This window comes from Salvelinus fontinalis, chromosome 33 (genome assembly GCF_029448725.1).
Source record: "Salvelinus fontinalis isolate EN_2023a chromosome 33, ASM2944872v1, whole genome shotgun sequence".
Classification (NCBI taxonomy): domain Eukaryota; kingdom Metazoa; phylum Chordata; class Actinopteri; order Salmoniformes; family Salmonidae; genus Salvelinus; species Salvelinus fontinalis.
This window is the reverse complement of record NC_074697.1, coordinates 23,348,295-23,360,189: the sequence shown is the minus strand read 5'-3', so window position 1 is coordinate 23,360,189 and position 11,895 is coordinate 23,348,295. Positions and strand designations below refer to the sequence as shown.

Here is an 11,895-nt window from a genome sequence, read left to right as displayed (position 1 = left end):
GCGCCTTGGTCCACTGTCTATCCAGAAGACAATCGTGACAGCTTTGCTTGTTTGATGGTTCGTCTGACGGCATAGCGGGATTTCTTAAAGGCGTCCGAATTAGTGTCCCGCTCCTTGAAAGCGGCAGCTCTAGCCTTTAGCTCGATGCGGATGTTGCCTGTAATCCATGACTTCTGGTTGGGATATGTACGTACGGTCACTGTGGTGACGTCGTCGTCGATGCACTTATTGATGAAGCCGATGACTGAGGTGGTATACTCCTCAATGCCATTGGATGAATACCGGAACATATTCCAGTCTGTGCTAGCAAAACAGTCCTGTAGTGTAGCATCCGTGCGATCTGAGCACTTCCGTATTGAGCGAGTCACTGGTACTTCCTGCTTTAGTTTTTGCTTGTAAGCAGGAATCAGGAGGATAGAATTATGGTCGGATTTGCCAAATGGAGGGCTGGGGAGAGCTTTCTATGCATCTCTGTGTGGAGTAAAGGTGGTCTAGAGTTTTTTCCCATTTGCACATGTGGTTGCACATGTGACATGCTGGTAAAAATTTGGTAAAACTGATTTAAATCTGCCTGCATTAAAGTCCCCGGGCCACTAGGAGCGCCACTTGGTTGAGCATTTTCTTGTTTGCTTATGGCCATAAGAGTTGGTTGAGTGCGCTCTTAGTGCAGAGTCATCGGTCTGTGGTGGTAAATAGACGGCTCGAATAATATAGATAAGAATTCTCTTGGTAGATAGCGTGGTCTACAGCTTATCATAAGGTACTCTACCTCAGGCGAGCTATACCTCAAGACTTCTTTAATATTGGACATTGTGCACCAGCTGTTATTGACAAAAGACACACACACCCACCCCTCGTCTTACCAGACGTAGCTTCTCTGTTCTGCCAGTGCATTGAAAATCCCTGCAGCTCTATATTGTCCGTGTCATCATTCAGCCACGACTTGATGAAAGACAGGATGTTACAGTTCTTATTGTCCCGTTGGTAGGATAATTGTAGGTCATCAATTTAATTTTCCAATGATTGCATGTTAGCAAGTAGAATTGATGGCAGTGGGAGTTTACTCGCTTGCCTACAGATTCTTAGAAGGCAGCCCAATCTGCGTCCTCTATTCCTCCTTCTTTAATTCACGCAAATGACGGGGATCTGGGACTGTTCCCAGGAGAGCAGTATATCCTTCTCGTCGGACTCGTTAAAGGAAAAAGCTTCTTCCAGTTCGTGGTGAATAATCGCTGTTCTGATGTCCAGAAGTTATTGTCAGTCATAAGAGACGGCTGCAGCAACATTATGTAAAAAATAAGTTGCAAAAAACGAACAATAGGGCCTCCCGGGTGGCACAGTGGTCTAGGGCACTGCATCGAGGCGCTAGCTGTGCCACCAGAGACTCTGGGTTCACGCCCAGGCTCTGTCGCAGCCGGCCGCGACCGGGAGGTACGTGGGGCGACGCACAATTGGCCTAGCGTCGTCCGGGTTAGGGAGGGTTTGGCCGGTAGGGATGTCCTTGTCTCATCGCAACACCAGCGACTCCTGTGGCCGGGCGCAGTGCGCGCTAACCAAGGTGGCCGGTGCACGGTGTTTCCTCCTACACATTGGTGCGGCTGGCTTCCGGGTTGGAGGCGCCTGCGTTAAGAAGCAGTGTGGCTTGGTTGGGTTGTGTTTCGGAGGACGCATGGCTTTCGACTTTCGTCTCTCCCGAGCCCGTACGGGAGTTGTAGCGATGAGACAAGATAGTAATTACTAACAATTGGATACCACGAAAAGGGGGTAAAATTACATTAATTTAAAAAAAAAAAGTAAAACGAACAATAGCACAATTAGTCAGGAGCATGTAAAATGTCAGCCATTCTCTTCGGGCCCCATTTACCTTGAGTTCTTTCAAGAAGCAGCATCAGACAACTGTTGATAGTGGGGAGACATTACAAAAAACTGAAAGTTCAAGTGTGAGTTAGCATTATTACATCATCAGTAAATAACAACAGTAGGCCCATAAGTATGGCTCAATGTCTATGCACAGCGCTGGTGAAAAACGACTCTTAAAGTGACTGATGATATTATAGCACTCAAATTTATTACATCTACAGTAGGATCGTGAGTTGTTCCTGACTGCTGCTGATCACACATCAGTGTGTATGAGTACCCTAACCATTTATTATAATCTAAGTTTGTCAAGAACATTTGTAAAGACAGTAAATGTTATACAGTACATACTAACTGTCTTGGGAACACTCGTCCAGTCAGTGGTGGTATTGAAAAGATCTTTAAATAAAACACGACAAATAAGTTAATAGATGTGTCAGAATTCAACCATATTTATAAAAAAGTCAGATTTAAAAAAAATACTAGAGTGCATCCAGATTGTGTCATAATTGGCTGAAAGGGAGTCTATTCAAATTTGCACTTGAGGACCAAAATACTGCTGACTCGCATTCCTTCTAATCAGGTAAATGGGACACCAGATGTGTGAACTCTGGCCAATCAGTGACATACATAAATCTTTACATCCTGGTAGAAAACTTGTCTAAGTACAAAATCCTCATCCAAGTACTTGAGGGCAATGGTCAGATTTAATGGTGATATCTAAAAACTGACCAGGAAAAGACCCCTTTGCATGCCTTCTTGCTGATCTGGGTTGCTGGATTGCCTTTGCTGTCCCTCTTCTTCCAACTGACAGTTGAAACCGGAGGTAGAGGGATTTTTCTCCTTTGGTCCTCCTTTCTCTAAACATTTAATCAAAAGTCAAGTAAGTCATATGCTAGTATAGCTATATATCAACCTATTAGCAAGCTACTGGTTGATCGACACCGGATCCAGATGTGCGTGTGTGTGCGAAAACATGTCCCCACGTCTTTGTTTAGTGCCCTTACCATTGGACGATGTCCATTCTTTAGGTCTAGATGCCGAGGGATGAGAACATGTTGGTCACATTGATTACTCAAATTTTGCTTGACCTGTGCACCTACGTTGTAAACTTTTATTCATAGGTTATGTTGTAGCAACCTCATGATGGGTATAGGGAACATTTGAGTATCATGTAGTAAATAGGCAAAACCTATCCATGTTACATCGAGTTGGATGAATGGAATGACTGTCATCCAATATGCTGTAATGGAAATAAGGCCATGCTCATAAAAAATATATATTTAACGGCACCGACTGCCACTGGCACAGGGGCATGTGCCCCCTTAGATTTGTCCTGTCAAAAATATATAAATAACGATCTAGCCCAGGTAGGTTCCCAATCTCCCAACCTCATTACCAAGATGCCATTTCAGGCCATCAATCAAGTTAGAGTAGCTAGCTTGTCTAACTATCTTAGGTGTCATGCCTGCTGGCAAGGTTGGTAGACTTTAGAAAAGTAAGCAATAACTAAATGTACTAAATAAGAAATTCCTATCAATCTTTTACACATTTTAGCAGAGTTGCAGAGAAGCATATTTAGTTTCTTAAAAAAAGAAACCCCAGTCGAGAGCATACAGACTGCTCCAGTATTGTTAGATATGCAGGAAGATACAATTTTATAAACATAGAATTAAGCATATTGACTATGGCTCTAGATTGCAGGAAGAAGCTGTTTCAGGTGTTTGAAAAATGCGAAATTCTCCAACATACAGAAGAGGTGCATAGCCCCTCTACGGACCATCCCCAGCCATACTCACATACTTTGTGCCCCCTCAGTGAATTGATGAACCCATTGATGATCAACAGCCCCTTTGTCTTTTCTATTGATTGCCTACTTACAGTGGAAACGTACTGTATCACGTTCCACAGAACAATTTACAGGTGATATTTTGTTTAACTTGACTTAGCATCTTGTGCTTTACTTGTATAAAAAGGTTGGATGGAAATCTGGTTAATTAAGCAAGGCGGCTTGTAACTGTGAGTGTGATATATGGCCAATATACCACGGCTAAGGGCTGTGACGCAACGCGGAGTGCCTGGATACAGCCCTTAGATGTGGTATATTGGCCATATATCACAAACCCCCGAGGTGCAGTATTGCCATTAGAAACTGGTTACCAACGTAATTAGTTTTGTCATACCCGTGTTATTCTGTCTGATATACCATAGCTGTCAGCCAATCAGCATTCAGGGTTTGAACCACCCAGTTTATAATGAAGATTTTGGCGTTTGCTATAAACTCGCAGTTACAAGCTGCCTCGAATTAACAGCGTTTGCACGATCAATATCCACCTTCATAACATGGAGCCTGAGCTGGAATGTGAAGTTAACTGAAGCTAGCTAACTTCAGAAAACCCTTAGGAGTACACTATAAATCTAGCTAGATGCACTCCGGCTTTTTAGACATTAGCTAGCTTCACATTCCAACTCAGGCTTCATCCAGGTAGATATTGATCGTGCACGCGCCGCTTGCTCGAGCACCGAACTCTTGCTTGAGACAATGCTGAGTCTGTGCCACATTTTCATTTTTGCCTAAATCAAAAAGGGAAAAAGTTAACTATCAAATTCATCAGGCTATGGTGTGACGTGGGCCATTACAAGTGTTGTCTTTCTTACACATATAGTTTCTTTGGTGTGCTTATCAATGCACAAGTCCCTTTCCCCCCAACTCCTATTATCAAATACTTGTAAGCTAATATTAAGTCATGAAAGCTTTACTGCAAGTTAAGTTTCAAATGAATCAGTCTATGGTACAAATATATTTTTGGTATTTCCTCAAATATGGTACAGGTAATGAAGGGATGATGACACAAACTTTACAAGAGGGAGGGAATCAAATTTGATTGGAAACACATTGAACTTTATTTTTATTTGGTACATGAAAACTTAAGCAAAAAAGTACATTGTGTGTGCACCCAGTCATTGTGCACTGATTTGTATCCGCAACAAGTAAATTTGGTGTAAAAATGGGAAACAAATGCAGATTTTAGAATATTCGCATGAAAATCTGACACCAATTGGATGGAAACGTAGCTAGCGTTATGGTTTACATATGATAAATACAGACTCAACATAACTCTCATCCTGCTACCGTATTGTAACATTGGCGGATATACAAACAGATCTTTGTAGTAACAATAAATACACATTAGATCAACGTAAGTGGACAGCATGTGCAAATATTGCTTTGAGGACTAGAAGTGTCAGCTACACTTATGTCAGTGTTTCCCAATCCTCTACTTCGGGACTACCAGACAGCCCACATTTTGGTTCAAGCCCTGCACTAACATATCTGAATAAACAAATCAAACCCCTTGACTAGATGAATCAGGTGTGTAGTTCAGCACTAAAACACAAATGTGGACTGTCTGTTGGTCCCTCGGTAAAGAGGGTTGGTAAACATCACTTCCCTTATTGCTACATTGCATGATGCATCTGTCCCTGGGATGTTTCTTGCATGGCAGAACAAGCTAAATCCTGTTTTGATCAAGGCTTGTTCCACATGGAAGTCCAATGGAGCCAGCAGTCTTGTCCTCTTATTTCACACATCTCATTTTTTATTATACTGGAAAACACAACAGATTGAGAACTTATCAAAGTTAGTCTTTCCACATACTGTTGTCTGATTTGTCAATTAAAATGAGTTTGAAAACAGCAAGGTCAATGCTCACTTTATCGAGAATCCAATCTGCGTCTGATATAGCTCTTTGAATGATCCGTTGAATCCTCTCAGGATCGTCTTCGTCTGTGTGACTATTGTAACCCTAGTTTGATACAAAAAAAAAAGCTAATTGTTGACAAAGTGTGGCCATTATAACCTAGCTCTTTGTAACATTCAATACCATCAGATATGTCGAAGTTAAACACTACGTAGCCTACGCTGTAACAACTGTAATGGGCTACAATCAGACTGTACCTGTCTTATAGCATGTTGATAATGTTGCTGCATTGCACGGGTTGGCAATTGCTTGCAACATCTAAGAAGGTAACGATACAGATGAACCGGTGTACGAACCAACTCAGCGCCTGGTAATGGGGGCATACTGCCCGTGCAGAATTACTTCCTCCTCAATATGCTCCTGTGAATAGCAGGACAATTAACTGGGCACATTTCAAGTAGTCTTAATTGCAGTGACACATTGATATTGTCAGAGCTCACAACGCCTAAAGACATGTTAAATGTTCCAAGAATAGCATTAACATGATGATCGAGCAATCTGCTGAAAAACGCAGCCCGACTGCAAAAAATACGATCTGCAACGCTCCTGCCCTACAAGACGTCAATAAATGAGATGTGCTTGCCTTTTTGGAAGCGTTTATCAATTAATTTTATGTGATCAATATCAATTGATAGTGTTGTATAAGTTAATGATCAGATTCAGAATGTATGTTCAATTGTGACTGTAGACTTACTGGTAGCTTGCGGTTACTGTACTTCTTCACGACACTGGTGGCAGACAGGCAACTTCCGTTTTTCTTTGAATTAGCCTTAGCCTACTGTTCAAAGTAAAGTAGCGTTATGTCCACTGTCATTTTTTTAAAACAATATTAGTTAGTAAATAAATCCTTGTAAATGAATATGCATGCGGTAAAACTGTAATAGGCAAGCATAAAAGTCGTCGTTAAATCGAGGTCGAGTTATAAAATATTTGTGTACTCTTTAAACCAACACTGACGGAAACTTAGAACATATAAATAGTTCCTGAATGCATATGGATATTCTGCCAATTACATTTTCAATGTAGGAAATTCATTCTGAATATTATTTTTTTTGCTCATTCTTTAATATTCCATTCATAAATCAGAAAACGTAGTGCACCATAATATTGGGCTATGGAAATAACCTGTCTTGAAGAAAACAGAATGCAACAGGCTATAAACCTATTAATAATTGAGCAATAATCTCTTCAGGAATCTAAGACTTGGAATAACCCAACACCCACAACATGTTGACACAGGTGCTTTCTACATACGTAACAACGCAAACCACAACACCCCCACTGAATAACAGCATAAATCATCTTGCTCTTCAACTGAAAGCTTTCATCCTCAGGTTTCAGATGGCACTGTGCCATCTACAGAGAAAATCCTACTCTGTATCATAAAATACAACCCTAGTTTAATAGCTGCTTTGTGCAGTGTGAGGTGGTGATTGTGAGTCAACTTGACTGTCCGCACCCCAGTCCTGTTGGATGAGTCACAGGCGTCCAGCTGGTTTGCCACAAGCCCCTTGTTTCAGGGTACCTAGGCAAAGGTTTTCACAGTTCCGCTGTGTGTGCTGATGAATGGCCTCATTGTGAAGGGGAGAGAAAAACAGCAATGGAATGATAGAGACTGGCCACTGCAGGGAAACAAGAATCACCCCCGCCTGGCTGTCTGTGTGCCCTGTGCAGCGCTGCTGACACCTGACCCATCCACTCCATCAACACAGTCACTCCCACAGGATTCCCCTTTACCTCAGGTGAACACTCATGTTGCTGTCCCTTTTGACCCCCTGCCAGCCAAAATAAAAGGATTCTTGACGACAACCCTGAGAATTGACATTTTCTAAGCTATGAAATGACCTTTGAAAACAAGGGTACACTGTACAATGTCATATTGAACAAAAAAATAAATTAAAAGTATGTGGTCTAAATGTCTCCTTGACTCCTTGTTCTGCTTCGGGAACACAGCAGGTGCTAATAGTGACTAGGAAATACCTGTTGTCTGTTACTGACTAGACCACCATATGCAGTGGGGAGTCAAAGACTCAGGGTCCCCCCCCCCCCCCCCCCCCCCGAGTGATCCCTTTCCCCACTCCCCCGGCGGGGTCAGTGTTCAATTCAGAGCCTGGACTTGAACCCAATCGAACATCTCTGGAGAGACCTTAAAATAGGTGTGCAGCGACTCTGCCCATCCAACCTGACAGAGCTTGAGAGGATCTGCAGAGACGAATGGGAGAAACTCACCAAATACAGGTGCGCCCAGCTTGTAGCATTATACATAAGACTCAATGCTGTAATCACTGTCTAAGGTGCTTCAACAAAGTACTGAGTATAGGGTCTGGATACTTATGTAAATGTGATATTTCAGGGGTTTTTAATTACGAAAAAACAGTTTTTGCTTTGGCATTATGGGGTATTGTGTGTAGATCGAGGGAAAAAAACAATGTAATCAATTGTAGAATAACATAAAATGTGGGAAAAAATCAAGTAGTCTGAATACTTTCCCGAAGGCAGTATGTGTGTGTGTGTGTGTGTATACTCACTATATAACACACCCACAGCCGCCACCCCCTGCCCCCACACACACACCAACAACACAAGCACCCCCACACATACTTCACACTCATCACATGCTGCTGCTACTTTATTTGACTCGTTTTACTATCTATCCTGATGCCTGGTCACTTTACCCTAGAGGTCTTCATGGATCCACTTGTACCCGAATACCCAAAACCCACTCCGGGACCTGATTGGGTCCGGATCCAGAATTCTAAATAACGTCATGGGTCTGTGTCGAATCTGATTTGATTGTCACGGGTATGTTTAATTTTAAGTGACTTGTCCAGAAGGACCCATATGAATCCGAACACGACTGCTGCAGTAGAGAGAGAGAGAACTTTATAATTTATGCTGCTGCTCTTTGCTTTTCACAAAAGGGGCGTGAGTAGCTTGTTGTTGGCCAACCACAAGTGGCAATAGGCTACAGTCAGAGCCTCCAAGTGGGGAAAACGTTAGCAGATATCTAAATCAATAGAAGATGGAATTAAAATGGAATAAAAAAGTTAAAGGAGAAGGAGAGGCTACAACGACCAAAAGCCAACAGTTAGGCTGCTATTAATAGCTATTAGTCTACTATAGTGCGAGTCAGCTTGGTTGGTTGCGGTCTCTCCTCTCTCCCTCCTTGTTCCATGTCACTCGCTCACACTCACAGTTGCCTAAACACACAGCACTGCCACTTCTAGAGCGTCACCTCTACCTCCTCTCCTTTGCGCTTTATCAGTCCTGCAGCGCACAGGGCAAGATAAATTCATTACACCCCATGATCTATAATACATTCATTACATACTGTATTCAACAGTCTAGGTACGTTTTCATAATTTTCCTTCCATTCACAAACAAATACATTTATCTCACTGGAGAAAGCATCTGAGTGAGCAAAACAGCGCCCCTCTGTCTCTATGTGTAGGCCAACTATCTGATGCTTTATGATCATGAAGAGTATGACATTGTTGCCACCGTGGCATTGAATGCAAGAGAAGCCAGCGAGCATTTGGCCTCCCTTGATAAAAAAAGTATGAAATCATAGCCAATCATCACTGAGATAAACTGAGTGAGCTCACCTGTGAATGCTCCTGCGCACTAGAAAGGAAAAAAAAGTGTCAAGGGAAGCCAGTTTGGCTTCACTCCGATCTCTTCACATCAAGAGAAATATGTCTTTAACAGAAACAACTTGAATTGTTTCATCTCGTTTTGTTGTCCTCCGGTGACTGGCTGTCTAGCTAAAGTGGACCCTTTCCTAAATTAGCCATGGATGGACATAGGGATTTGGACTTGGATACTGGCCAATGATTATAACGGTGATTCTGATTGTGTCCCCGGACTGAGAGGATAGAAGTTCAATATGAGGCTAGATGTCAAAGGCTAATGTTAACTAGCTAACGTCGCCCATGAAAGGAAGTTAGGCTCGCAAGCAAGAATTTTAGCCAGGTGGTCTAGTACAACAAAAAATAAAACATATAATGTATGACAGAGTCATAGACCGGCTCATCCTCATGAAAGAAAGGAGGATGTCATTGGCATTTCTCTACAAGTAGAGTGAGCAAACATGTTTTTTTTCTATTTTCATGAACGCACACACACACACACACACTCAGTCTTGTATAACTAACCTTCACCTGACAGAGGTTACTCTCCAGTTTCATTATGAAAGAAAGGTGCGGTTGAATTTATTCTGCCACTGTCATATTGTGTCGGCCTTAGGCCTATATACATCACGGTCACAAGGCGTATGAACTAACAGGTTATAGAATAAACAACGCAATTATCACAGCACAAGTTGTAATTTGGCTATTTTCTGTCTTGGTTCCCCAGTGTTTTTATCCACTCACTGTGACTGGCACTGACATTCTTTAAAAGTCACATTTAATGAGTTTCACCACTGTACTTCAATTCTATACTTTTCGAAAGAACTGACATTTTTTCTAACGCACACGAGCACATCCGAGGAGTCTATATTCCGAACCACATTCCTGTAAAGCTTAGAGATGATCTCATGTTAAATACTGTTGAAGTAATATGGCTTCAGGTTCATCTGCCTCACCTAAGGCCCATTCTTGTGGGAAGCTGCTATAGACCACCAAGTGCTAACAGTCAGTTTCTGGATAATATGTGTGAAATGCTTGATAATGTATGTGACATCAACAGAGAAGTATATTTTCAGGGTGATTTAAATATTGACTGGCTATCATCAAGCTGCCCACTCAGGAAAAACTGTATCAGGTTGGATCAGGTTGTCAGTCAACCTACCAGGGTAGTTACAAACAGCACAGGAATTAAATCATCTACATGTATTGATCCCATTTTTACTAACGCTGCAGATATTTGCTTTAAAGCAGTATCCAAATCCATAGGATGTAGTGATCACAATATAATAGCCATATCTAGGAGAAAAAAAAGTTCCAAAGGCTGGGCCTAATATAGTGTATTAGAGGTCATACAAGAAGTTTTGTAGTGATTCATATGTTGATGATGTAAAGAATATTTGCTGGTCTGTGATGTGTAATGAGGAGCAACCAGACGCTGCACTTGATGCATTTATGAAACTACTTATTCCAGTTACTAATAAGGACGCACCCATTATGAAAATGACTGTAAAAGCTGTTCAATCCCCTTGGATTGATGAGGAATTTAAAAATTGTATGGTTGAAAGGGATGAGGCAAAAGGTATGGCAATTAAGTCTGGCAGCCCAACTGATTGGCAAACGTACTGCAAATGAAGAAATCATGTGACTAAACTAAATAAAAATAAACTACACTATGAAACAAATATAATTATATAATCATTGATAGTTAAAAGCTTTGGGGCACCATAAATGAAAATTTGGTGAAAAAAGCCAACTCGGCTCCTTCATTTATTGATTCAGATGGCTCATTCATCACAAAGCCCACTGATATTGCAAACTACTTTAATGACTTTTTCATTGGCAAGATAAGCAAACTTAGGGGTGACATGCCAGCAACAAACGCTGACACTACACATCCAAGGATAACAAAATGTGAGAAAAAAAGTCATAGGGTCTGAATACCTCTGCTGTGTCCACTGAGCTGTTGGACCCGCCCTGCAACCTCATTGGATAAAACTGGAAAAGCCTCTTGCTTGCTGTCACTTAAATGAGAGGGGCTGATGATCATTGGCTAGAACTCGAATTGCCCCTGTGGAAACGTACAAACACGATTTAAGAAAATGAATTACAATTTTTAAAGGAACTGTTTGACTTTGTCTTAGCTAGTTAGGTCTTTTTATTTTGTCTAAATTTGCACTGAGAATGATATAATCAAGTTACTAATTATGAAAGACAAGAATTGTACTTTTGAATTCCGGAAAGTCAGTGTGGAAGAGGTGAAAAAAGTATTGTTGTTTTTCAACAATGACAAACCACCAGGGTCTGACAGTTTAGATGGAAAATTACTGAGGATAATAGCGGACGATATTACCACTCCTATTTGCCACTAGAGAGTGTGTGCCCTCAGGCCTGGAGGCAAGCGAAAGTCATTCCTCTACCCAAAAATAGTAAAGCCCTCTTTACTGGCTCAAAGAAAACATATGTGTTATGGCTTTACACCCCCTGCTATAATGTGGAGAAAGAGTTACTTCTCTAACAGAACACAGAGGGTGTTCTTTAATGGAGCTTATCAAATATAATCCAGTTAGAATCAGGAATTTCCTAGGGTAGCTGTTCAGGCCCCTTGCTTTTTTCAATTTTTACTAATGACATGCCACTGACTTTGAGTA

At 41.5% G+C, this 11,895-nt stretch overlaps 1 protein-coding gene across 1 annotated transcript; it reads right to left on the bottom strand.

Moving 5' to 3' along the window:
- Positions 1-4,737: 4,737 nt before the first annotated feature.
- On the bottom strand, positions 4,738-6,569 carry lyrm9 (LYR motif containing 9). The gene is made up of 4 exons (XM_055894892.1): positions 6,313-6,569; positions 5,816-5,978; positions 5,571-5,663; positions 4,738-5,464 (listed from the first exon to the last, which is right to left on the bottom strand). Exons 2-4 carry the CDS (start codon positions 5,939-5,941, stop codon positions 5,450-5,452), a joined length of 234 nt encoding a protein of 77 aa, XP_055750867.1. The 5' UTR covers positions 5,942-5,978; positions 6,313-6,569; the 3' UTR covers positions 4,738-5,449.
- Between the last annotated feature and the right edge of the window lie 5,326 nt (positions 6,570-11,895).

Excerpts from the sequence above, each read along its gene's own strand:
- lyrm9 (XM_055894892.1), bottom strand. The coding sequence starts at position 5,941 with ATGCCCCCATTACCAGGCGCTGAGTTGGTTCGTACACCGGTTCATCTG. Across the intron at positions 5,664-5,815 it reads ATCAACATGCTATAAGACAG|GGTTACAATAGTCACACAGA; the intron begins GTACAGTCTGAT and ends GTATCAAACTAG.